This window comes from Poecile atricapillus, chromosome 12 (genome assembly GCF_030490865.1).
Source record: "Poecile atricapillus isolate bPoeAtr1 chromosome 12, bPoeAtr1.hap1, whole genome shotgun sequence".
NCBI lineage: Eukaryota > Metazoa > Chordata > Aves > Passeriformes > Paridae > Poecile > Poecile atricapillus.
Window position 1 is genome coordinate 4,514,668 of NC_081260.1, and position 25,262 is coordinate 4,539,929.

At 50.8% G+C, this 25,262-nt stretch overlaps 1 protein-coding gene across 5 annotated transcripts in view; it reads left to right on the forward strand.

The window, feature by feature from the left end:
* Nucleotides 1-589: 589 nt before the first annotated feature.
* ZMYM3 (zinc finger MYM-type containing 3) overlaps nt 590-25,262 on the forward strand; it is a 33,071-nt gene continuing 8,398 nt past the window's right edge. Inside the window, exons 1-13 of one of the 5 annotated variants that reach the window (XM_058848094.1) lie at nt 590-933; nt 10,917-11,816; nt 12,500-12,543; nt 12,940-13,012; nt 13,812-14,103; nt 14,534-14,711; nt 15,079-15,291; nt 15,895-16,045; nt 16,582-16,697; nt 20,188-20,274; nt 20,604-20,754; nt 21,336-21,508; nt 21,936-22,101. In XM_058848094.1, the coding sequence (XP_058704077.1) occupies nt 10,931-11,816; nt 12,500-12,543; nt 12,940-13,012; nt 13,812-14,103; nt 14,534-14,711; nt 15,079-15,291; nt 15,895-16,045; nt 16,582-16,697; nt 20,188-20,274; nt 20,604-20,754; nt 21,336-21,508; nt 21,936-22,101 (2,530 nt within the window). In that variant the 5' untranslated portion in view covers nt 590-933; nt 10,917-10,930. Of the gene's footprint in view, nt 934-1,437; nt 1,535-8,089; nt 11,817-12,499; nt 12,544-12,939; nt 13,013-13,811; nt 14,104-14,533; nt 14,712-15,078; nt 15,292-15,894; nt 16,046-16,581; nt 16,698-20,187; nt 20,275-20,603; nt 20,755-21,335; nt 21,509-21,935; nt 22,102-25,262 lie in introns of those variants that run through there. The other 4 variants (XM_058848096.1, XM_058848093.1, XM_058848095.1 and 1 more) reach the window with 4 other exon arrangements.

Here is a 25,262-nt window from a genome sequence, read left to right on the forward strand (position 1 = left end):
GTTCCCGGCTTGCCTTCTCCACCCCGGCCAGTGGAGCCCGGGCAGTGCCGGGGGGCCGGCGTGTGCCGATCCAGTCTCCTCTAGCCCCGTGCCCGCTTGCCGCGTCCAGCCGCGGGTTGCCCCTCGTCGTCCGGACCCCGTTCCCGTCGTTCCCCGCTGCGGGGGAGGAGGTGGCTTGGTTCGGCAGAAGGGTCCCTCCCTCCGCGCCCTAGCCCTGGGAACGCACCGGGCGCTCCGGGAGCGCGGTCGTATCCTGCCTCGGGCTGGTTTCGTTTCACCGCCTTGCAATAAACCCTCCCTGTTCCCGCCGCCTCACGGGGGCAGGTGCCGCGCGGCCGAGACCAGCCCGCTTTCCGGGCGCGGGAGCCCCGGGCGGCTCACAGCCCTTGCGGAGTGCCCGCTCCCGGCTGTGTTCCCGGGCCTCCAGCCTTCCCCCAGCCCCGGCACGCCAGTGTGCCCGCACGCTGGGAAACCGCAGGTTCCCGGGGGCGGGAACGATAGGAGAGCCCTCCAGTGGAGTGGGGCGGTCAAGAGCTGATGCCGCCCCGCTGAGATGGAGGGGGCCCGGGGCCCGCCGGCAGGGGAGCCCCGGGGAGCGGGGGGCGGCAAGCCTGGTGGGGCGGAGCAGCGCGGGGGGCACGGATGGAAGGGATAGGGGTGCCGCGGGCGGCAAGGCCGGAGAGCGCTGTCATGGTTGGGGAAGGGCACCCAGGGCTAAGCGCGGTGCTGCGGGAGCGGGATCCCGGGTGAAGGCGCTGCCGGGAGTGGGGGGCGCCGGCTCAGGCGGTCCCTCCCGGGGGCGGGGCCGCGTCCCGGGCCCCCGCTGAAGCCCCGCCCGGCCGCGCTGTCACTCACCGCCCCGGGGAGACGCTCCAGCTTCGGGGAGGCGGTGGTGGTGCCCGGGCTCGGCCGGGTGGGTCCCCCCGCGTGCAGGTAGAGGCCGTGGCGGCGCGGCCGGACCGGACCCCCCGGGACGCCAGCGGGGCTGGGGCCGAGAGAGGTGGCAACGAGAGGGTTAAGGGGGGGGCGGGGAGCAGGGTGGCGAGCCCATTCCGTGGGATCCATTCCGCGCTTTGCGGGTGGCCGCGCGGGCACCGGCGGGAACCGGAGCGCCCCGTTCCGGCCCGCGCCCCCCGCCGTGCTCCTGCCCCGCAGCCCGCCGTGCCCCGCCAGATCGCGGCCGCCGCCCGCGCCCGGCTCCGTGCTGCCCGCCTTCCTGGACCCGCTCCGCTAAGCGGGTCCGCCCCAGGTTTTCCAGCCGCCCGTCGCGGTACGGGCTGTCGCGCCGATCCCGCGCTCGGGATTCCGCTCCGCGTTTCTGCGGCAGCCGCTCGTGAGCGAGTCTCGCGAGCCCAGGCCCCACCGCGGCCAATAAGAGCTCGTCCCTCGCTCCGCGCAGCCAATGGGGCGGCGCCGCCGCCCCCCCATCGGGTTGCAGCGCGTTGAGGGCTGCGAGCGGCGCCTCCATTTAAAGGGGCCGCGACCCGAATCCGGGTTCTGGGTAGAGCGGGCGGCGCAGCACCGGGAGAGCCAGGTACGAGCGGTGGCGGCCGCGGGCGTGCCCCGGCGGCGTCCCGAGAGGTGTGGATGGGGCCATGGGCCGGTCTTGGGGCCCCGGGAGGAGGGGGCGGGGCGGGCGCGTGCGGCGCGGGTACCGGGGGTGGGTGAGCCCCCCCCGGGGAGGGGGGGGGCGCGCGCCTTGCGGGAGGGGGCGTGGCCGACGCTCCGGGAGGGGGCGTGGCCGGTGCCGCTCGCCCCCAGTCCGTGGTGGCCGCTTGGGGGCGCCCTGCGGCGGGTCCCGGGGGGGGAGGGGGGAGCCCTGTGCGACCCTTATGGGGGATGTGCGCTATGGCTCCCCCGGGATGGATGGGGAGCCGTAGCCTCACCCCCACCGCGGTGCAGCTCCACTCCAATGGAGACCCTAACGCGACTTGCTCTGCGGTGCGGGGGAGGCGGTGGTCTCTGCACCCCTCCCGGCATGGCTGGGGAATTGCTTGGCCCCCATCCCCGCCTCGGTTCCATGGAAACCCCTGTGCGGCCCTCGCTCTGGAGGGGGGTGGTCTCTGGAGTTACCCAGGATGGATGGGGAGCCCCTGTGTGACCCCCATCCCCGACTCAGTGCAGAGCGCACCCCGTTCCCCTGCAGTGGGTGGGGGTCGTGCTATTCTTATGCCTTTTGGGGAGGGACTCTGAGCTCTGGCTCCCCCCGCTGTGGCTGAGGAACCCATCAGCCTGACCCTCATTCCCACCCTGCTTCTATGGAGACCCCAGTGAGATCCTTGCCCCTGTTGTGGGAGGTGGTCTTTGGGTTCCTCCTGCGATGGATGGGGAGCCCCAGCCTGACCCCCATCCATGGTGTGGGTTGGCACAGGGAGGTACGGGAGGCAGCCCTCTGGGGGACTGTGGCTGGCTGTGCCCCCCAGCCATGTCAGTGCCCGGGCACAGGCTGGGCCCGGGGTTCATGGCTCCTGGGACGCCCTGGAGTCCTCAGCCCAGCCAGGCCTGTCCTTGCTGAGGGGCTGTGCAGTGGCAGCAAACAGCCCTGGCACCTTCTGCCCCAAGCTCTGCCCTGGCACCTGCCCGGTCTCGGCTCTCCCTGTGTCCCCAGGGGCTCAGCCTTTATGGTGTTACCACACGCAGGAGCAAAGTCTGTGGGGTTCAGCAGCTGCTTCTCAGTGAACTGGACAACCTTTGCGACAGCCTTCCCCCTGTGTGTGAGGGAGTCTGGGCCTCCTTGAGGCCTGATGGGTGTGTGTATCCCTGGACACCATGTGCTGCTCCCAAGGATCTGGCCCCATGAGAGAAAGGTGCAGCCCCACGGGGCTGAAGCTGCCTTGAGCTGCTGCGGGAGGCCCCAGTCTGCTGAAGCCTCCCCATGTGGGCAGTGTAGCCAGCAAGGTGCCCTGCAGAGCATCAAGTACATCCTGTGTGTTTCATAGAGGTGGAGGCAGGCCTGGTGAGGCAGGGAGCTGGCTGTGGTGTGTGCCTGGCATGGGAAAAGGCCCTGGCAGTCAGACATGCTGGTGTGGGCAGAGGCAGCGCTGGACATGGTCTGTGTCAGGTGATGGTGGCGGATAGGATTTTCAGCTGAGTGCTGAGGGATGGTTCCTGGAGTCTCATTTTTTGAGGATGAGTGCCGCTTCATTTGTGCTCTCCTCTTCTGCTGTGCTTCCAGGTATGGCATTTGTTCTAGACTGTAACTTCTTTCCTTTTCATTTCAGCTGCAATCCCCAAGAAAACTTTTAATCTGCATTTTCTTACCTAACCCTGTCTAGCCTGGGATCAAAGCTGGTGATAAGAGCATAGCCCTGTTGTTATTGTGAGCTCAGCTTTATTAAAGGAATATCCACAGCCTACAGAGCTGTAATGACTAACCTGAGCCTTCCAGCTCCATAGTGCATATTTACACAACCTCTTTTTCTCTCTGCACCTGCTCACATCCCTCTCACTGTGAGTGCCCTTGCTTTGGAGGATGACAGCAACACCAGATTCTTCCACATCTCTGGCAGCTAGAGCAAGGACCTAGGCTGAGCTCATAGCCTCACTAAGGTGGCAAAGCCCCTTGTATGATATCTTTATGGATGTCTTGTGGTCAGTGATGCTGAGATGTACAACTGTGATGGACACAGATGTGCTGGCAGAAGCCTTGGTGCAGAAGGGTTGTGGTCAAAGCAGTCTAAAGGAAGTATGGAATAGGCTATAGCTGTGACAACACGTTTGTTAGTTTAGCGAAGGCAGTGCTAGCAGGATTTTACTGGATTTGTGTTTTAGTCTCAATAGAGTGTTTTATTAACTTCTTCCTCACCTTCATCTCACCTCACCTCAACATCTTCATCACCTCTGCTGATGGTACATGTCAGGAAATGGCAGTGTTTGAGACCATCCTCACCAGTCCTGCTGGCCGTGGGCTCTGGTGCTGTCTCCTGGCCACTTGCTGTGAGCCTGCTCTGCTGGCCCAGCCCTGGGCAGCCCAATGGGACAGGAGTTGGTCTCTAGATGGGGTGAAATACTGTTCAGCACAGCCTTACCCAGGGCCAGTTTGAACAGCTGCATGTGAGGTGTGTCCTCCCAGAGCTGAGATCCCTTTCCAGCACCTTGCAGAGGGATCTGGGACTGTCAGTGAAGCAGAGGAGACAGCTCACACTGTGTTTCCAGTATTTTGGCTCTGCAAGGCCTCTTAAGGAGAATTACATGTTTTGCCCTCAAAGATACATCCTTTCAGAGACCCTGCCCTTTTGTCTTCTCTCTCTTCCCTGTGCAGTAAGGTTTATTCACAGAACCACAGACAGATTTGGGTTGTAAGTGACCTCTAGAAGTGTCTGGTCCAACTGACCTCCTGCTCACAGCAAAGCTGACTCAAAGCCTTGTTGTTCAGGGCTTTGTCCAGTTGGGTTTTGAGGTCCTCCAGGGAGTCTGTGGCCTATTCTCAGGCTGCAGCACTCCTCTGGAGAGTCACCTGCTGTCCATGCAGCTGTCCTCTCCAGCTGTCTGTTCCTGCCAGAACACTTTGTCAGGTGTTCTGTTGCCTTCCTGCAGCATTTGGGCAACAGGTAGAGAGACCTGATGACCATCTGTTTTTTACCACTTCCAGGTCTTCTATTTTTTTTAATCATTATCTTGATATCATTAAGGCAGTTTGGACACACACTGCTCAAGCATGCTGTACTTCTGAGCCTTTTTTGTTGTGCTTCTGGTAGTACTTCCAAAGCTTTTTTACCCACTCACCCCCTTCCATTGTGTTTAACACTATTTTGGAGAATTTTCTCTTGGACTTGATCGCTGAGTGGAGTTGGTTCTTGAAGCTGAATTGCTCTCCAGATAGCATTGCTGCTAAGGGTGTACTTACACTTGTTAGTCCTTTCTCTCTTGCAAAACCTTGACATTTAGTGCTTTGGGAGATCCTGGTCTTACAAGATGTGAAGGGATCCAAGCCATTTCAAACTGCTGCCAGGATGGCATTCTGACTGGATGAGGATGCTCCTGTTGCCTGTCTTAGCCTTTACTGCTATGGATAGCAGCAGCTAATGCTGAGATTGAGGAATGTTGTCAGTTATATTTGAAGTGTTGCAGGGAGTCTCCTGGTAAACCTGATTCCAGGCAATTCTGTGAGATCTCTGAAATTTGTCCTTCTTGCACTTTCTTGAAACTGAGGCGTAGTTTCTGGAATGCAAGCTCAGAATCCAGTTTGGTCATTCCTGCCCTTGAAGAATTTACAGGAGACTTGTGGTTGTGTTTTGCAGCACCAGCTGTTCAGTACTGAAGGATTTAGGCTTTCTGGGTTCAGGGTGACTGTGCTACTACATTTGAGGCCTGCAGCCCTGAGATGGGACTCCCACTGTAGTAAAATCTGGTGGTGGTCTTCTTTCCTGGCTTTGGAACTATAAAAAAAGAATTGGTCGAGTCTTGATGCTGCTGGTGAAATTCTGGAAAGGCCCTTTTGTTTCCTGTGTACCAGTTACTGTTGTGTAGACAGTCCCAGTCACACGTGAAGACTGGCCTGAAGGGGATGTGGTGAAAGCTGCTGCAGTTTGCACTGACTGAGAACCAATAGTACATTTGGAGGTGAGACAACATCCACCAAACCCTGCCTGCAAAGCACAAGGACTTGACCAATGACATCTGCAAGAGCTGTGGCTGATTTGGAGTGAGTCACTGCATGTAAAACCTCCAAGTCACAGAGGGCTTACAGATCCATGGTCAGTTGTTTAATCATGTGTTTATGAGCTTGTCCAGCTTTGATTTCCAGCTTTTTGTGTCCTTGTGTGCACCTGTCTGTATCTCTAAGGAATCGTCTGCTGTAGATCTTTGTGATTTTTTTGAGAGGGGTCATGTCCCACCACCATTTCTTTTCAGTGAACAAAATAGGTTTAGCACTGGAGGGTGTTTTCCAAACCATGGCTGTTCATAAAGCAGTGGGATTCTTGTGTTACTGTGTCAGATTTTTTTTTTATTTGAAACATCTCAACTCTTCCAATAACAGTTATCTATTATAGACAGTAGCCAAGAATGAGACAGTGATGGTGTAACATGGCACTGTGTGCAAGTAGCACTGTACTGAATGTCACCAAGTGGGCTTTGTGCTCTTTGAAGACTGAGTTTGCGGCTCAGAGAGCTGCCTTTCCAAAAACACTAGTAAACAGCAAAATCTTTTCAGCTCCTTTATGGAGAATTTTGACAGGACTGAAGCATGGTCCATAGTAGTGTGCTTAGTTTACTGGTGATATTTTGTAAATTCATTTGTGTTTGAGTTAGCCAATACGTAATAAAGGTTTGCAGTGCTTGAATTTAGAATGCTAACAGCTGTCCAGATAAACTCAGATAAATCACAGCAGAGTAGTTGGTTTCTGCTGTACTCATCACTCAAAGTATAATATTGTTAATGAAGCTATGTTGACTGAAACCATGCTGGTAGGACATGATATTACTTTCTTAATTTCTTAATTTTATTGATTGAACTGTGTATTGACACTATTGTTTCTGTTGAGAAATACTATCTGGAGTGTTTCTGTTTATTAAAAAAATTTGGCACAAAAAAATAGAAGCTTCTTCCAGAGCTCATCTTACGTCTTGTAGACCTTGTAGATGGGAGATGGCTGAAATATTGACTTAAGTGTCTTCTGTAGTTACTAGTTAATTATTTTCATATTTCAAAGGATCTCTAATAGAGAAAAAGATAATCCTTCAGCCTTCAAAAGTATTGAAAATCTGAATACACATCCATGATCAGAAGTCCAGGACAGATACTCAAGCAGTTGCTGTTCCTTTGCTAGAGGAAAGCAGTAACTATATGGCTGTGGGATTTTTTGTGGGCTGTAAAGACTTCTGAGATGTTCTCTTCATTGGGAGGGAGTAGCAACCACATTTTTTCTTGCTGTCTGTTTTTAATTAAATGTTTGATGGTGGATCCTCATTTCTGTAGGTAGGCCACATATTCCCCTGCTAATGGTTACCTGAGTTACAGCACCACTTATGTCTTTAATAAGCTGGATAAAGTCCCAGGTAGTCACTTGGATGTGCTTAAGTGTCCAGGCAGAGATGTTGCACTTTGAGCTTCCAGATCTGAGAGAAAATCCCACGTGCCCCTCTTTGGCAGAAAGAGCTGGGCAGGTCTGGTAGTCAGAGGTACTGGGTTTGGCAGCCGGTGTTGTGTTCTGTGCCAGTCCTGCACACTTGGGGAGGACCCTCAGCTGTCCCATCATGTCTTTGGAAATGCTTACTTGCTACCTGAGAAGCATTCTGCTGTGGACTGCTGTGCAAGAGACTTTGCTCCTTCAACTTGTTCTTCCCAAGAGTATATCTCTTACTGAATACTCCAGGGAATACTTACTCCTAAGTAAGGAGTTCCCAAATGGAACAGTTACATATGCTGCTAAGTGCAGGATTTCAGCCCACTGCCTCCTCGTGGTTTGGCCACATGTTGCACTGTACTCTCCATGCTGCCAGTTACATGGCTGGAAAAGAGGAAGGTTTTGAGCAGACCAGTTACCAAACCTGGTGACTGAGCTGTGCATTAGCTGGTCCTGGAATGAGAGAGGTGATGACTTGTGGTGGATCATTTCAGCACCTGCCAGAAACAATAAGCTATTCTGTTTCTTTTGTAGAAAGTGAGAAAAGACTCTAGCAGAGATAAAGTGCACGCTCTGTTTGCAGCTTAACTCACTGTGAAGCTCAACAGAAGGCCCAGACAAATCTGACTGCCTGGGGCAGACAGAAGTAGAGCTTCTTACCTTGCTGCAGCAGAGCAGCTCTAATTTCTTCAGATTGAGTTTGACTTCAGAGCAACCCACAGAGCTGGAAAATACCGTTCTTTCCTGTTTTGAGAGCTGCCTTCCTCATCCTTATCAGCTGGTGGTTGAAAGCCACTATAAAGAATTCATTGTCAGGGACATTCCATTCTTTCTCACTCAGACTGTTGGTCAGTGTCACCTTAGGTCTAGCCTCAACTCTTAACTCCATCAGCTTTCCCAGATTCTTTTAAACATATCAAGAGTTGGCATTCACCTGCCCTGTGTCACCTTGGAGCTCTGCTGCAGCAGGTTGAAAATAAACAAAAGGAAAATACTTCTAAAAACTAAATGTAAAGCTGTAGGATTTAAAACCACTGGAATTTTAGGAGGTCCAAAGTATAAATTGGTTCCCAGTGGGATTAGGCAGATTCATAGAGGATTTTCCCAGTACAAACTCTTAACTGGGACATTGTCAGTGCAGCTCAAGCCAATTGGTTCTTCAGCAGCTGAGTCCTTGATTGGAGGATGTGCTGAAGAGGAGCATCCTGTTAGTTGTGTTTCTTACACTCTCTCCCCAGGTATCCATTCTTGGTGTGAATAGCAACAGGATATTCGAGTACTCGGTCCTGTCATTGGACTGACTGCTGCAGTCCTTAGCTTTGCATATCCTAAGTAGAAGTTTTGGTTTCTTCTCCAGAATGTGTGAGCTGTTCTTCTGGGAGGATTCAGACAGACCTAATGAGAGGGGACAGGACCTGGAGCACCAGGGGCTGTGATTCCAAACAGAGCATGTGAGTGAGTGCTCTTACTGCAGCCCTGCCTCTGCAGAAAGGTCTGTCCCAGCCACATCCTGATAGTTTGGAGTTGCCTTAATCTGTAGAATACTTGTTCTCTTTCAGACTTTTCTGTCAAGGACATTGCCATTAAGTCAAAGTTTTGTCTTGCATTGTATCACCCAAAAACAAAAAGTGAAAGTTGAAAGCAGTGTTAAGGTGTACACTGTTAAACCAGATGCCTTTGGTCCACTTGTAGAGCATGTGAGTTACAGGACAGGTTCGTAGATTGTTGTTTGCATTATACTCTGAGAGGGAATGCCCAAATTAACTTCTTATGCTGCAAATGTTTCCAGGGTCTGTTTCTACCAATCAAAGACTAGGCCAGCAGAAAGTGGGAAATGCTTTAGGAGTGGTGGTTGAACCTTAGTGGTCCATTGCAAACTTGTGCAAAGTGTCTGAAGTAATTCTGAGGGGTATGTTAGCTCTGTTAAGTATACCTATTAATAAATTTTCCTTCTTCATCTGGATTCCTTGAAGTTTTTTTGCTTATTATTGTAGGGTCTGCTGTCTGTCTGTGAAACTGGATGGGGGATGTATTTGAGCAGGAGACATTGTTCATATTCTGAGCAGCAGAAAAAAAAACATGTTTATCATCTTGGGAGGGTTCTCATCTGCTTCAAATCCTTAGGACCTTTCTTTCAGATGTCTTTGTTTCTGTTTTACTTTGTTCTTATTTCTGTCAGCCAACCTAAAACATGTATTAAATCCTGTATTGCTCTGGAATTGGCTTATTCTAAAAGTTTTGTCTCATCTTGTAACTAAAAGTGAACAGAAACATCAAAGTCTCTAGGGGTGAAACTTGCTGAGCATTTCTAAAGATTACATTTGCTTTATTTTCTGTTTGTGATTGTGGGAACAGTGCTTTATCTGCCACCAGGAAACAGAAAACATTACTGTGTATTTAGATAAAATACGGAGACAGTGGCTTTGAAATCCAGTTGTTAGGTATGATTTCTTTAAATTCCTGCTTGTCTAAGTTTCAGAAGTTGGGTACAGTCTCTGTCCAAGTATGTTCTGTTTACTTCTGAGCATACCATTTGTGAGTGGGAGCTTGGTTGTCCTTTCAGAGGGAAGGATATAAAAAAGTTAAACAGTTTCATCATCGGTGAAATTATATTAGGCTTCCTCCATATAGATGAGTTATGCCCACTGTAAGCCCAAATAAACAAAAGTACCGTGTCTTCTCATTCAGGGCTTAAAACAGTGCTAAATTTAGAATTGGAATTACTCTAATAGGGAGGGGTAGGTTGTTGCCACATCATTTGATTCTAGTGCCTTTTTTATAATGTCTACTTAGAGCCTGTTTGGGGACATGATGTTACTTCAAGTCTTACACTGCCTTACCACTTGCAGACTCCAGCTCCTTCTCCCTTTCCCTCTTCGGGTTTGTCAACCATTATCTCCTTGTTGGGGTATAATTCAGTTTTAGACCATATTACTTGCCTCATCTCGAAGTCTTGACCTTTCTGTCTTATGATAATGTCAACCCTGAGGAGCTGGGCTGTAACTTTTTCTCTGAGGTTGGCAGTCTGCATCACACCTTCCTGTTCAAGTGCACTGTTTGTGCCCTGCAAAGTCACCCTGGTCTTTTTTCCTGACTGAATTGCATGCTTGTGTCTATCTTGCTGCTTGTTCTTATGACTGCTTTTAACATCAGAGCTTTTCCACCTTTTTTCTTGCCACTCTCCACAACTCCTCCTAGTTCTAACTAAAGCTTTTCCAATTGTTCCATTTCTGAATAATAACCTACGTAGTTTTGGGGCTATGCAGTAGCTGTAGTTATACTGTAACATTGTTTATATCTGTCCTCTGACAAGATTAATGCATGTTGTCATCCTGTATCTTGTTAAGACTCACACTTCAGGGCTTGAAAGGAGTTATTTCTGCCTCTATGTTTAAGAGAAAAAAGGTATTTTAAAAATTAAGAATGTGTTAGATCCATAAGAACAGATCAGGAGAAAGGACAGAACATATTATTTGGATAGAAAAGAAGGCAGGGCTGGGGATATTACCACAGAACATTGGTGGGGAGCCTCCTGAATTGGTGCTTGAGCCATTTCTGATACCCCAGGGTGTCATTTAGCATAAGCAAGTTTCTTTGCTGTGCCGTGGTGAGGTGTGTGAGTGCTGTAGAGTTCCCAAAGGTCTGTTATAGCAGACTACTTCATCCTGCTGCTGACTTTTGTACCCTCACAAGCAGAGGTGGTTCACGTGCTGGTGTCTGGTATCCTGGTTATGGCCTGGCAGCATTCCTGGGCTTTGTTTTACTCCAGCAGTGTTCAAAAGAGTGGACAGGTCATGTTCTATGTTAGACTGCTTTTCATTAACTTGCAAGTCTCTCTCTCATTTCCAGTTGCCATCTTCTAAATGGATTCCAGTGAATTTTCAGGATCTTTGGACCCCCTGTCCTTGCCTGACAAACCACTCATTGGTGATCTCCCTGCTGACATGGAGTTTGGTGAAGATCTCCTGGGCTCCCAAACAGCTTCTACCCAGGAAGCTTCAGTTCTTCAGCCCCCTGGCTGGGATCAATCCAAGCAAATGACTGCAGATGAGGACTTGGACCTTGTAGTGAAAGCAGACAGCGTGTCTGAATTAAATAAATCAAATGACCGTGTTCTAGATAAACCTGGTGTACTGGATATGCTGGAGAAACCTGGTGTCTTAGATGATTTGGGTAAAACTTCTGACTTGGTGGAACTAAATAAAGCAGAAGGTCTGGATGGGCTGTGTAAGGCACAACCTTCCCAGGACGTGGAGGGGGGGCTGGCAGACTCCACTGCCCTGTCTAGAGAAGCTGTTGGTCCAGAAACGGGGAAAGAAGGGGAGGATGCACCAAAACAGTGTTCTGGGGATATAAAGGAAGATGGTGCTGCTGCTATTCCTGCACTGTCTGGTGACAATGTCCCTGAATCGGCCCAACAACCCCTTGACTCTAGGGACCTCAGCAGTGCCCCAGCTGAGGGCATGGAAGAAACCACAGCACAGTCCTCAAGTCCCACAGTGCCCCCACCCCAACTCAGTCTTAAACAAACAAAGAAAATGAAGTTGAAGGCACCAAGGAAAAACTCGCCTGTGCAGAGGGAAGGGCTGGCAGGGGAGGCGGAGGTGCAACTAAGCCCAGACAACAGAACTGCAGCTTTGCCCCCTGAGCCTGTGGAAGAAAACTGTTCAGAGGAAGGGAATGATAATGGAAAGAATTCACATAAAGAAAACAGTGTACTCAAAGCACAGGAAGCCTTACCACCAACAGGTAAGTTGCTGCCCTAGCAGAATTTGGCTTGCTTTTGCTCAGGAGGTCATCCAGCTACACACTGCTGAAACTGGAGTCTGCTCTGCATTCCAGCTCATTCCCTGCTATGGAAATAGCCAACTCTTCTGATGGTCTAGATTTGGGTAAAGCCTCTTGTGTAAAGGGAATAATATTCTGGTGTGCACAAGCTCTTGCTTTGGCTTTCATGGCTTTAACTGATTTTTGGTGCTTGTGGAAGCAAGGAGCTTCCCTAGTAAAGCTGTGGCTGTACATCAGCTTAGCTCATGCTCTTCATTGCTGGAGTCTTTGCTGGAACTGAGGATCACCAGCAGGTGTTTTCAATAGGCAAAGTTCCTCTGGCCAGGCTGGCCATCCCCAGGAGATGCTCAGTCGTGGTCAGAAGCAGTTGGAGGTAACTGCCCACCCAGCCTGCTTTGTCCATGCAGGGAGGTCTCCCCCTTACAGGGCTCCTCCCAAGCTGTGCGTTTGGATTTGCAACTACAGGTGGTGGGTTTAGGAGCCTTCCACCACCAGAGCTGTACTTGTTAGCCAGGACAGGCTGAGGCTTCATGTGCTGACTGACCCAAAGGTCGGTTATTTGCTGCATTTGGAGAACACCTGTGGTCTTCTGTTGGAGAAAAGCAAGATGTTACATGCAAGCTTCTTCTGTGCTTCTGTTCTAGGAGAAAGCCTGTCTGGGAAGGGAAGTGAGCTGCCAGCTGAGAAGGTGAGGAGAATGCAGTCAAGTATGTATGATACAGGAGCATAGAGCATGTCTGGCTGTTGTCAGACTCTGTGAGGGACACTGGCTGTCTTGTCAACCCTCTGGAAAGGAGTTTGCATGACTTCTGTGACAGAATGATCCCTGTTCACTGCCACTATGCTGTAATGTGGCTTCAGTGTATCCCTCCTACCCTCAGCTGAAATGTCATTCTCATAAGCCTACTTCCCCCTCTCCTCTGTCTTGCCAGCTCTGATCAAGTATCCATGGAGTTTTGTCTGTTTTCAGCCTAGGTATTGGGAAACCAAATCCCAGAAGTTGGAACTTCACTGTAATCTGAGATATTTGTCCATGGTTGTCCTAGCTGATAATTAGCCTAACTATTTTCTGAATGTCTTCTAGGAGCAGAAAAGAAGCGAACGACCCAGAAGATCAGAAACTGCCAGGCCTGAAACTGTGAACTCCTCTGAGAGCAGTGAGTAACTGGAGTTGGCCAATCCCTGTTTTTAGCCAGAGAGAATGGCCCAGATGCATTGTGGGCACATAGTTCATGGTGTGAGTACAGTGGGAACTCTGGAACTTCCATGCAGACGTCCCTTCTACACAGGACAGGTCCTTTCAGCTCACAAGTCTTTATCCTGGGGTACTTGCCTTGCTTTCTGAGGGCACTTTGGTCAGAACAGGGGGTGTTGTAGTATTTTTACAGTGGTGTGTAGGCACCAAGCACTAAGTAACAGAATGAGATCTGGGGGTGTTCCCAGGAAATCCATCTTCTCACCCAGGAACTTTCTTCCTTTCTCTCTATGAGAGCAGGCTGTCTGAAGGAAGGTTGCATCTTGGAGATTTTCCTGGAGAAGTACCTGAAGTGTCTGTTCTTTGAGATATTGAATGTCACTCTGCTATTCCCTAGTATTTGTGTGTTGCTCCTTTACTGCCTGCCTGTGCTAGAATCTGGTGATCAGCACATTCCCTTTCAGGTCTAACAGTTCTTACAGGGTAGAAGTTCACACTTTGGGCTCCTGCTCTATCTTGGCATATCATGATTTCCTAGACAGGAATTGTATTTAAGCCTGGTTTGTTTAAACACCTCTTGATTCATCTCCAGTTACAACAGAATTTCTTTTAAGGGTTCCTTTATCATTCCACCCAGACAGGAACAAAGTACGTAGAGGGACTTTAGAAAGGTGACTCAGAAAATCCCAGCATGTGTCTCACAGCAGAGTTTCTCACTTCCTTAATGAGGGCGTTTTTGATCTTCCTCTGCTGCTTTGCAGTTCCAGTCTCTGACGAAGACTCTGATGCAATGGTGGATGATCCCAACGATGAGGATTTCGTTCCTTTCCGCACGCGGCGCTCCACTCGGATGTCCCTGCGCACTCAGATGGCCCAGCGAGCCGCCCGCTCCACCTTCACCAAAATGACGTGTGCCAACTGCCGGACCCCGCTGCAGAAGGGCCAGACTGCCTACCAGCGGAAAGGGCTTCCTCAGCTCTTCTGCTCCAGCTCCTGTCTCACCACCTTCTCTAAAAAACCACCTGGCAAGAAGATATGCACCTTCTGCAAAAAGTGTGTGTTCATTCCCCTTTCCTCAGTGCTTCCATGCTTGTGACCCCACTCACCTGCTCCACAGCTCTCCCGCCAGTCCCTTTGCTATGGCCCTCATTTATCCACATCACTCCTGCCCACTGCCAGCTGCTGCCCCATGTCTTCTTTCACACACTGCCTATCCCATGCTCCCTACACCCCCTTCACATTCTCACTTTCCCTGCCTGTCCCCAGACTTAGTGCCCCATATTTCAGCCTCTCCTCAAAACAACCTCCTGCATGCTCTGTCTTCAGACACTGCTCCCCTGGGCCAGGACAGAAACTGCTGTGAGACAGTTCTTGCCAACTTTTTGAGACACCAGAAAGTCCTGTGCATTGCAGTGAGCCATCCTATCCCTTTGTGGCAGGATACACATGTCCGTGAACTAACACATCCCCTCCTGATCCCCAGGGAGATCTGGAACACCAAGGACTCTGTGGTTGCCCAGATTGGTTCAGGTGGCTCTTTCCATGAGTTCTGCACCTCTGTCTGCCTTTCCCTCTACGAGGCCCAGCAGCACAGACCAGCACCTCAGTCTGCAGATGCCTCGGACACCAGCCGCTGCAGTGTTTGCCACAAACCTGGCGAGGTAAACAAATCCCTTGTCCTTCCCATGTCCTGGGTGAAGAGCCTAGGACACGCAGCACTTAGTCTTGGTCAAGACCAGCCATTTGTCAGGTTTTCCTGTGGTATGAGGCCTCAGCTCCTGAGCTGCCTTGGGCTCACTCCCAAGCTTTTCCTTGTCCTGAGGCTCACTGCTTCCTGCCACTTTGATCTCCCAGCTGCTCCTCTGACTTTTGGCAAGGGACGCCACCCCAAGTCCACACCAGCTTCCGTTATGGCACTGCCCAGAGTTTTAGTGCCTGTTATCCCAAGGGCTGTGCTTGTAGTGGTACAGCTGCATTGGAAGGAGGCCCATGGCGGTTTTGGGGGTGACAGCAGTGATGTCTCTGCAGATCCAGCATGAGGTCAGCAATGGGAGTGTGGTTCACCGCATCTGCAGTGACGCCTGCTTCACCAAGTTCCGGGCCACCAAGGGGCTGAAAACAAACTGCTGTGACAACTGTGGACTTTATATCTACAACAAGGGCTTGCCCCTGGAATACCTCTTCCATGAAGGCCAGCAAAAACGCTTTTGCAACTCTGCCTGTCTCAACAGTTACAAGAAGGTATGTGTGGGCAGCTGCCTGGGGTGGGGGGGGGTTCTCTGTGGGCACACAGCAACTTTGCTTGGTGTAGCACAGAGCATTTTATTAAATGGCAGGTGACTCAAATCCCTTTGGTCTTTTATTGCTGTCAAAGCAGTTAAAAGATTGCATGGGAGAACTCTGAAGCAGGCAAACAGAATTGATTTAATCTTCATAGGGCTCACCATAGACCCAAGCATGGGTCAGAAAGTCAGTGAGTTGATGGTAGAGTGACACTGGTATATGCACTTAGCATGGACTAGCTTCTGGATGTCTCCCTAAAGCTGGGCTGGATATGTTCCTCTGTCACCTGAGCAGTCTTCACTTAAATGTGTTGGAAGGGATTGCCAAACTCTGTATTCCTGCCAGGCTGCCCTTGAAATGAAAAGCTGAAGTGCCAAAGACAGCTTTTTTTTGCCACCGTCACCTGAATCTGCAGACTGTGAACCTGTCTGTCCCTGGCATCAGGTGGTCATTGCAGGAGAGCAGTCCTGTGGTGGATACAGCAGTGGGGTGGGATGTAGTAGCTGGACCTTGCCAGCAGTGATGGTCTCCTGGAAGCTCTGTTCTGCTCTCTCCTTGCAGAAGAACACTCGGGTCTACCCCTGCATGTGGTGCAAGACGCTGTGCAAGAACTTTGACATGCTGCCCAACGTGGATCGCAGTGGCAAGATGGGCCTGTTCTGCTCTATTTGCTGCACTACCTCCCACAAAGTGAAGCAGTCAGGCCTAGTTGGTAAGACCACCTGTGTAGAGGGAATCATCACCTCTCTACTCTTAATTCCTTCCTTGGTATTGTTTATTACTTCTGGATGGGACTGAAAAGAAGGTAAAAGCCTGGCGGAAGAGTCCAGTGAGACAAGTGGAAGTGCAGAGGGAGAAACCCTTGCAGCATGTAGATGTCTTAATACAGAGGGCAGTGTACATTGCTGTTTTTGGGAATGCAGGGAGCAGTTGTAGTGCTGGATTGTGTTGGCATTGTCCTTTCCATTACATGGTGTACTGGGGGTCCAGGAATAAGTCAAGTATTGCAGCCTGTTTTGTCCTAATTCCTAGAGCCAGGGTCACTTCCTTGAACCACTCTGCTCTCCATCTGTTTAACATTTCTGTCCTAGCAGAATCTGGTGCTTTTAGTTTCCTGGTGTTCTTGTCCCTTGCTTTTTGATAATAGCTTAACAGACTGATGATGAGCGAGTAGCTTACATGCCATCTTCAGAATCCAGTCCAACATCCTGTGCTGCTGCCCTCACTAATTCCTGTCTGTTTCATCAGGTCCCCCTAGACCCTGCAGCTTCTGCAGAAAGAGTTTATCTGAACCCTGCTATTACAACAAGACAGACCGTGTTGTCTACCAGTTCTGCAGTCCCAGCTGCTGGACCAAATTCCAGGTACTGAAATACCCTTCATGCTGGGCTGGGCCATGGAGCTCATGCCTCCTTTCACGCTAAGCAGAGGCTGCACCTTCCTTGAGCTCCTCAGGGAGGGTTCCTAAGAAACCCTGTGGAGCACAGGAGTTGCAGTGACTGTTATTGCTCAAATCCCAGTCTTGGCCCTGTCTCCCCCGTCCTCCATTTGGCTAAGATGGGCTGTAATTCACTCCTGTCTATCAGGTTATGCCCAGCAGGATGGCAGTGCAGAGCTGTGCTGCATGAGTGGTTTGAGATAGAGTGGCCTTATGAGAGCACAAGCAAATGCACAAGTAAGTCAGCAAAGCACAAGTGCCCACCTGATAGCTGGGTGGAAAAGGGCGGAGCTGCTCTCTCAGCCAGGTGTCACTGAGAAATGTAAGTCTTCAGGATGTGTTGTTTAAAAATTTATAACTAGCAGGCCTGGATACCTCTTGTTTAATAATCCTCAAATCCTTGACTGGTGATTTTTAATCTTCTGATGTTAAGTTTCAGCATATGTGAGATGTCTGTGGTGTCCATAGGCAACTTCAAGAATATTAGTTTTGTACAGTTGTCAAAGAACAAAGTAACAGCCAGGAAGACATGAGAAACTTATGCCAGGACATGTATTGGGCAACCAATAAAATGTAGACAACCTAGAGGTAAGGGTTAGTTACCAGCAGTTGCAGTATTTAATTTTGAGATTTGGCTTGTTTGGGGGTTTTTTTGGGGGGGAGAAGCATTTGGTAGGTTGAGTTTTTTTGGTGAGTTTCTTTTTGTTTGTTTGTTTGTTTGTGGTTTTTTATGAATCCTTGATGTAATCCTTTACTGAGGTCACAAACAGTGTGAATAGTGTAGCTATAGAGCTTTTAGCATTGTAGACGTCATAAGACTAGAATCATAGAACAGTTTGGGTTGACAGGCACCTTTAGATGTCATCTGGGCCAACCTACCCTGCAGTGAGCAGGGACATCTTCAACTAGATCAGGTTGCTCAAAGCCCTGTCCAAGGTGACCTTGAATATTTCCAAGGTTAGGGCACCTACCTGTGCCAGTGTTTCACTATCCTCATTGTAAAAAAACTTCTTTATAGCTAATCTCAATATGCTCTCTTTTAGATTAAAATTATTACCCCTTTTCCTATTGCAACAGGCTCTGCTAAAATGTGTGTCCCCATCTTGCTTATAAGCCCTTTAAGTACTGAAAGGCCACACACAGTAAGGTCTCCCCAGAGCCTTCTTCAGGCTGAATAATCTCAGCTCTCAGCCTTTCGTGATAGGAGAGCTGTTCCAACCCTCTGGTCATTTTTGTGGCCTCCTCTGGACTTGCTCCAGCAGGTCCATGTCCTTCCTGTGCTGGGACCCCAGAGCTGGAGGCAGCACTGCAGGTGGGGTCTCACCAGAGTGGAGCAGAGGGGCAGAATCCCCTCCCACAGGGCTTTTGCTGCAGCCCAGGACACACTTGGCTTTCTGGGCTGTGAGACCAGGTCCTGTCCAGCCTCTCATCCACCAGCACCCCCAAATCTTCAGCAGGGCTGCTCTCCCTGTTCATCTCCCTGGACTGATACTGGGGTTACACTGCCCCGGCTGCAGCACCTTGTACTTGGCCTCATTGAACCTGACGAGATTCCCACGGGCCACTGCTTGAGCTTGTCCAGGTCCCTCTGGATGTCACTCTGTCCCTCAGGTATTTCAACTGAAGGACTCAGCTTGGTATCACCTGTAAACTTGCTGAGGGTGCTCTCAATCCACTGTGTCCTTGATGAAGACATGAAACAGTCCTGGTCTCAGTACAAGCCCCTGAGGGTCACCACTTGTTGCTGATCTCCACCTGGACATTGAACCTTTAGTCACTACCTTCTGGATGCAACCATCCAACCAAATTCCTCATCCACCAAACAGTCCAGCCATCAAATCATCTTTCTCCAGTTTAGAGAAGGATGTTGTGGGGAACTGTGCCAAAGGCTTTACAGAAATCCGGAGAGAAGACACCCATAGCTCTTTGCTTCTCCACTGATGTAGTCACTCCACTGAGCAAGACCACTAGGTTGGTCAGGCAGGACTTGTCCTTGGTGCAGCTGTGCCGGCTGTGTTGGCACCTCCTGTCCTCCCTGTGCCTCAGCACAGCTTCTGAAAGGATCTGTTCCACAATCTTCACACACACGGCACAGTTAAGTTGTTTCCAGGGTCCTCATTTCTACCCATTTTAGAAGTGGTTGCAGTGTTTCCCCGTTTCCCAACTTTGACTTCATTAATTCACCTAACTTGAAATATTGCCATGTAAAATCAGCATTGTAAACATATAAATAAACCCATGCATCACCTGGAGTAGGAACTGTCTTGCTGGTAGATCTCAGAACACACTTGTCAAAGAAAAGACACTGAACAGATTGTTTCAAGATGGTTTCTTGAGAGGATCAGAACTTGAAGATCCTCATGAATCATTTGACATTAAAGTCAAAGTAAGCATGGTGAAATTTAGCAGATGAAACAAAAACTGGTGAAGTGTTGGCCCATGCTGCATTCAGGGTGGTCACAGAAAGCAAAGCAATTAGATTGATTGACAAGGCTGATTCCTCCTAATGTGTGCTTAAACAGTTTCAGTGCAAGATCCTGTGCCAGCCTTACTCAGGTGGTGTGGGGATGCAAATCTTGGGAAAGTAAGGATTTTGAAAAGGCTGTAGAATTACAGCAGATAAACTATTCAGTATGAGCATTTCAGTTTACAGCCACATTCCTATTAAAAGGAATAATTTATTGCAAGTAAAAGCAGGTAAACATAGAGTTAATGTTTGAGGGCCAGGGAGCAAAAGAGCTACCTAGAATGATGCACATAGAGGAAGGTTGTTCTTCAATGTCCACTTGATTTTCAATGCTGAATAAAATTTTGAAGTATTCTGAAAAAAACCCAAAAATTAAATTTGGGCTTTAAAAACGTTTGTACTGAGGTACTTGCAGAATGTCTTATCTGAGGTTATCAGAAAGAAAACCTGAAATTACTTTATTGATAAATATATCCTTGTGGATAAGACACCAAATGCTAAATGCATTGTGGACAGGAGACCAAATGCTGTTTAATCTAGCCGATTAATCTAGCAGAAAATGGGATAAGAGGCTGGCTGGATTCTTAAGTTGCATTATCTTGAAAGTAGAAACCGAGCACTTTTAGAGAAATCCTCTGAAGAGGTAGCAGAGCCCTCATCATTTACGTTTTCAAATCCAGTGGCATGGCAGCTTGGATGAAAGCTTGCCTTCCTGAGAAGAGCTGGACCCAGCACACTGGAAGCAAAGTGAAATTGCTCTCAAGAATCAGCTCTCCAGGAGCTTGAGACATGATGTGATGGACTTGACTGAGTCCCCACAGTGGCAGCAGGTCCGAGGGGGCCAGGCAGGCTGCAGGCCATGAAGGAGGTGGCAGTGGTGGCAGTGTGAGGCAGCAGCCTGCTGCCCTCCTGCTGCTCTCCCTCCATGAGCTGTCTCTGTCTCCTGCAGCGCACCAGCCCAGAAGGTGGGATCCACCTCAACTGCCATTACTGTCACAATCTGTTCAGCGGGAAGCCGGAGATCCTAGACTGGCAGGTGAGGACTTCCCCTGGGGGATGTGGAGGTGGAGGCCAGCACTACTGAGAACCTCTGGGGTACTTCCTCTCCCTGCTCTCAAGCAGAGCTCCTCGTGTGCCAGTCTTCTGAATGCTTTAGCTGCAGAGATGTGCCTGGAGACTGTGCTGAGTGCTGCAGTCCTGATGTTCAGCAGGATGTCAGAAGGGCAGGAAGAGACCACTCCTGCCAAATCCTGTGCCAGGAGAGCTGGGGACTCAACTCAGCTCTGTAGTCTTTTCTCTTGCTTCTCTGAGCAGTGTGGGAACTTCCTGTCAGCCTGGCTGACCTGGCTGTGGTCTCTTTGGCAGGACAAGGTGTATCAGTTCTGCTGCAAGGACTGCTGTGAGGACTTCAAGCGGCTGCGTGGGGTGGTGTCTCAGTGTGAACACTGCAAGCAGGAGAAGCTGCTGCATGAGAAGATCCGTTTCTCTGGAGTGGAGAAGAACTTCTGCAGCGAAGGTACTTGGGGAAGGCATGGGAGAGACAGAGCCCCCATGCCAGCCCATGCTGGGGGAGGAGAAGAGATCATGGAGAGGAACAGAGGGGAGATTGTCTTAGCCAGGCCCTGGGGCAAGAGCCTTGCCATGCAGTGAAGGGAGGACTGTTGTGGGGATGGCTTGCTGTCCAGCCAGGCCCTAGGGCAAGATCTTTACCGTTCATTGTGTCCTTGGGGAGGGCCTTCTCACAGCTTTTCTCTCTCTGGGGGCTGGGGAGACAGCAGGTGGCAGCTCCGCTCCTCCTGTCATCATGCACTTCTACGCTCTTGCGTCTGGGCTGGCCTGACCTGGCCTTGCCCTGCCTGCTGGGTTCCTGCACACAGGAGGTTGGAGTCAGACTCTTCCTAGAAGCATGGAGGTGAGAGATGGCAAGTCCCCGTGAGGTCCCATCTTATCCCAGCCCCAGGGGCCAGTGCTGGATTGTTCCCTACAGTGTGTTGCGTGTGCTCTGTTGTCTCCGCAGACCTGGATTCTGGTCATGTTTGGGTCAGGGAGGCCCCCAGTTCATCCTGGGAAGGTTTCACTCCTATTGTTTCTCCGCAGGGTGTGTGCTTCTTTACAAACAGGATTTCACCAAGAACCTGGGCCTGTGCTGCATCACCTGCACCTACTGTTCTCAGACCTGCCAGCGGGCGGTCACCGAGCAGCTGGAGGGCAGCACCTGGGACTTCTGTAGTGAAGACTGCAAAAGCAAATACTTGCTCTGGTACTTCAAGGTCAGTATTGGCACTGGCAGCTTGTGCTAAGTGCTGTGGTGGGCACGGCACCCAAATAAGTGGGCATTGCACTGAGGAAGTTCGCACTGCTGGAGTCTGGCTGGCACTGCTGCGGAGAACCTGGCACTGCTGGAGTCCTGCCTGGCAATGACGGGACACTGCTACGGGGAAGCTCACGTAGCTGGAGTCCCCAGCTGATCCTGCCAGACAGAGCACTGCACTGAGGAAGCTCACAGTGCTGGATCCGCGGCCAGTGCTGCTGTGAGAAGTTCGCACCGCTGGAGTCCCTGGCTGGCACTGGCAGGGCACTGCTGTGGGGAAGCTCACTGCACCTTGCGATGTGCACCTTTCACTGGAGAGTTGTGTTGCACTCGGAGGGGGTGTGGTTAGTTACTCGTTGTTTCTCTCCTGCTGATGCGGGCTTTAGGCAGCTCGGTGCCATGCCTGCAAGCGTCAGGGGAAGCTGCTGGAAACCATCCACTGGCGGGGGCAAATCAAACACTTCTGCAACCAGCAATGTCTGCTGCGATTTTACAATCAACAGAACCAGCCCAACCTGGACACGCAGAAGGGGCCCGAGAGCCTGCTGAACAGTGAGTAGGAGGGAGGGAGGGGACCTGCATAGCTCAGTGTGAGAGACACAGGGAAGACTCAAGAGCAGGGGGTGGAAGCTGCCTGCCCAGGACTGGAGGAGACGCTAGGGAACAATCCTGCACTGGCCCCTGGGGGGGAAAGGACGGAGTGGGACCTAATGGGCTTCTCCATCTCTAACATCTATGGTTCTATGACACACAGGGCCCAGACGGGAGGAGCCGGTGCCAGCGTGCTGCCTGTAGCTCACACTCTTAGCGAGGATACTCAGGGATTTAACATCCTCAAGTTGCCAGCGGAGAGCTCGATTTACAGGGTTAGGGGACAGCGTGGTTTGGCATGACAATCCACCTGCAGCCCCACACCACCTCCGAGCTGTGACCTTCTCAGATCTCATAAACTAATCTGGATTGGGCCAGGTCAGTGCTTGGATGGGAAACATTCAAGGACAAAGAAGGGTGCTGCAGGAAGTGGTGCTGGTGATGCTGTAGGTGGGCTCTCCTTCAGCCAGAGCTGAACCTAAAACGGTCTTGAGGGAGCACTGAGCTGCTGGAGGCACTGTGTCTTGGATGTTAGATTGGAGTCCTACCACTTACCCAAAGTTCACTGCAGTTCACTTTGGGGAGTTGCCAACCCTGTGTCCCAGATAATCCCATTCTGCATCCATGGAGTTCCAGCTGGAGAGGAGATTTTCGCTGCCTGTTGCCCCATTTCCTATCATTAACTCGAACCAGTTCCTTATGGAAGATTGCAAAGTGCTTTGGGATCCCTCAGGATGGAAAGTGCTCCTAGTGACAGTGACAAGACATCGCTTGGCCCTTGGACACCTGCAGTCTCATTCTGCCTGGTCATTCGTAGGCCACGATCTCCTGGGTGACCTGGGGGATATAGTTAAAGTGTTTGCAGCTAATGGTGGGACTTGTTGCAGTGCATCAAGCTTCAACACACCTGCATCACAGGTTCAGGGCTTTGCTGGCCTCACTGGGATTTCATGATGTGTAAAACCCTGGCTAGGGTGTCTCAAGGAGGGGAAACCAAGACAAGGACCTTCACATGAGAGACCTCATCCTCCATCTTCAGACTCTTGAGGTTCCTCCTCTGACCGTAGTCCACTGATCATAGAACAGGGGAAGCTCCACGTGTCGTTGCTGCTCAGGCAGGTTCTCCCAGCTAGGGGAAGCCCAACCTGCCTTCCAAAGGCCACACTCCATAACAGGCTGTGGGAGGTGACAGCTCAAGTGGCAGCACACTGGAGTTACCTGGATAAGGACCTGTTGAATTCTGCTGCCACAGAGGTACCCATGGGAATTCTGCTTGATTCACAGTGTTCTGCTGCCCAAGAGAAGAAGAGGTGTGTGACATGCTGGTTCCTGTAGCTCACCAAGTGATTCCACAGCCATGCTGTTCCATTTGTCCTCTGCTGTCAAAGCATGTCACTTTTGAGAGATCTATAACACAGCTTTTGGGACACAGGCACAGTGGGAAAACTCTGCCTGCAGAGGGAAGCATGTTTCATACTGTTTATCCATTGTCTCCTTGGAGCCATGGACCACAAGACTAAGAAGTACTTTCACCACCAACAACAACCACAAGAGTCTCAGGCCTCCTCCACCACGTCTCTGGAGACCCCCCTAGAAAGTCTGCTGTGTCCAACCTGTAAGGACTAAAGGGAGCCAAGGAAAAGCCCATCATCAGTCATCAGTGCTCAGCTGAGCATGAGTTTCAGACTGCCCCAGCAGTTGCTGTGCTTAGTGGATGCTGCTGGTGGCACTGGGCCCTCTGTATGCTCTGGCACACCAATCCCCTGCCAGATGTGGGATAGCTGTGGACATCCTTGCCCCAGGACTGTGGCAGACTGCTGAGTTTGCAAAGGAAGGATGCTGAAGCCAGGATCCACCTACACAGAGAGCTTTCCAGCCCAACTGTGCTGTGCAGGGGATTTCAGGGGACCAGCTTCTGCATGGTCTTCTGTGGACCTGACAGTTGTGTTGCCAGCTTGCAAGGGACTACCTGGATTTCAGGCTCATCTTGGACAGAGCTGCTTATTCTTGCTTACTCTCTTGCAACCCAGTGATTGCCTAAAACCATTAATTCCTGTGATCCAGTGGCTGCTGCCAGTCTGGTGATCCTGAGAGTTCTTGTAGCTGATCATACAAGCAGACGTTCCCTTGCTGGGAACAGTTGATGTAGTGTGGGATTGAGGAACCTCTGCTTCAAAACTCTGCCCAAAAGCTTCCAAGAGGAGCTGGCTCTACACTGGGCTGTCCAGCTGCAGAGGGTAGAAGTCATAGTTGTGGCAGGCAGTGCCTTGACAGCTCCCTGTTAGTGTTGGGATGAGAATAAAGAAAAAGCTGCAGCTTTCCTGGAAGCCTGGACACTTAGCACATGGCAGGAGAACCTTGTTTTCTTTAGTCCTATGTCATTGACCAGTGGAGCAATCATATTTGCTTTAGATTCTGCTGCAGCAGAAATTCTGCTCATATGCTATAGCTTGTCTTTTCTCACTCAGGCCATTGGTGTTTCCTACCTGGACCTGCTGCCCATCCACTTTGGGTTGTCAGGGTGAGTTCTTGGCCCCTGAGACTGCTGCAGATCCTATGGCTGAGTGCTTAGCTGCAGACTAGGCAGTTTCCGCCAGCTGGGATTTATCTGTTGCCCCTTGGGGTGGTCAGCATGTGGAGCCTGATGGGCCTCAAATTGTACAAGAATTATCCTGCATTTCCTCAGGTCAGAGGAAGTCTTCACAGTGTGAATGTCCCTGTGTCGGACCTTTAGGAATCTTGGTCTTTCCTGAAGGACCTGTCTGTGTATAGGAGTTGTGAATGGACCCGCCACTGCCTTTGGGTGCTGGGACCTGCTGCTGTCCTTGCAGGGGTCTCCTTCATGCATGGCCCACCAGTAGAAGGCAATTCTTTTTGCCAGTCACATGGGTAACCAGGGATCACTGGAGACTGGGATGAAGGTGCTCTGTTAGCTCACCAGCCTTTGAGATGGGTGCAGGTTTTCTGCAGAGCACATGAGCTGGAATTATCATCCAAGGCAGGGTGATGCTGTCACCACCTGAGCCCAGCGTCTGCCACATGCACCTCTTACCTGCAGGTGATCCTCTCTTTCTTTAGGGGAATTGACTGCATCCTTAGGGCTGGGGCAAAGCTGTCTCTCT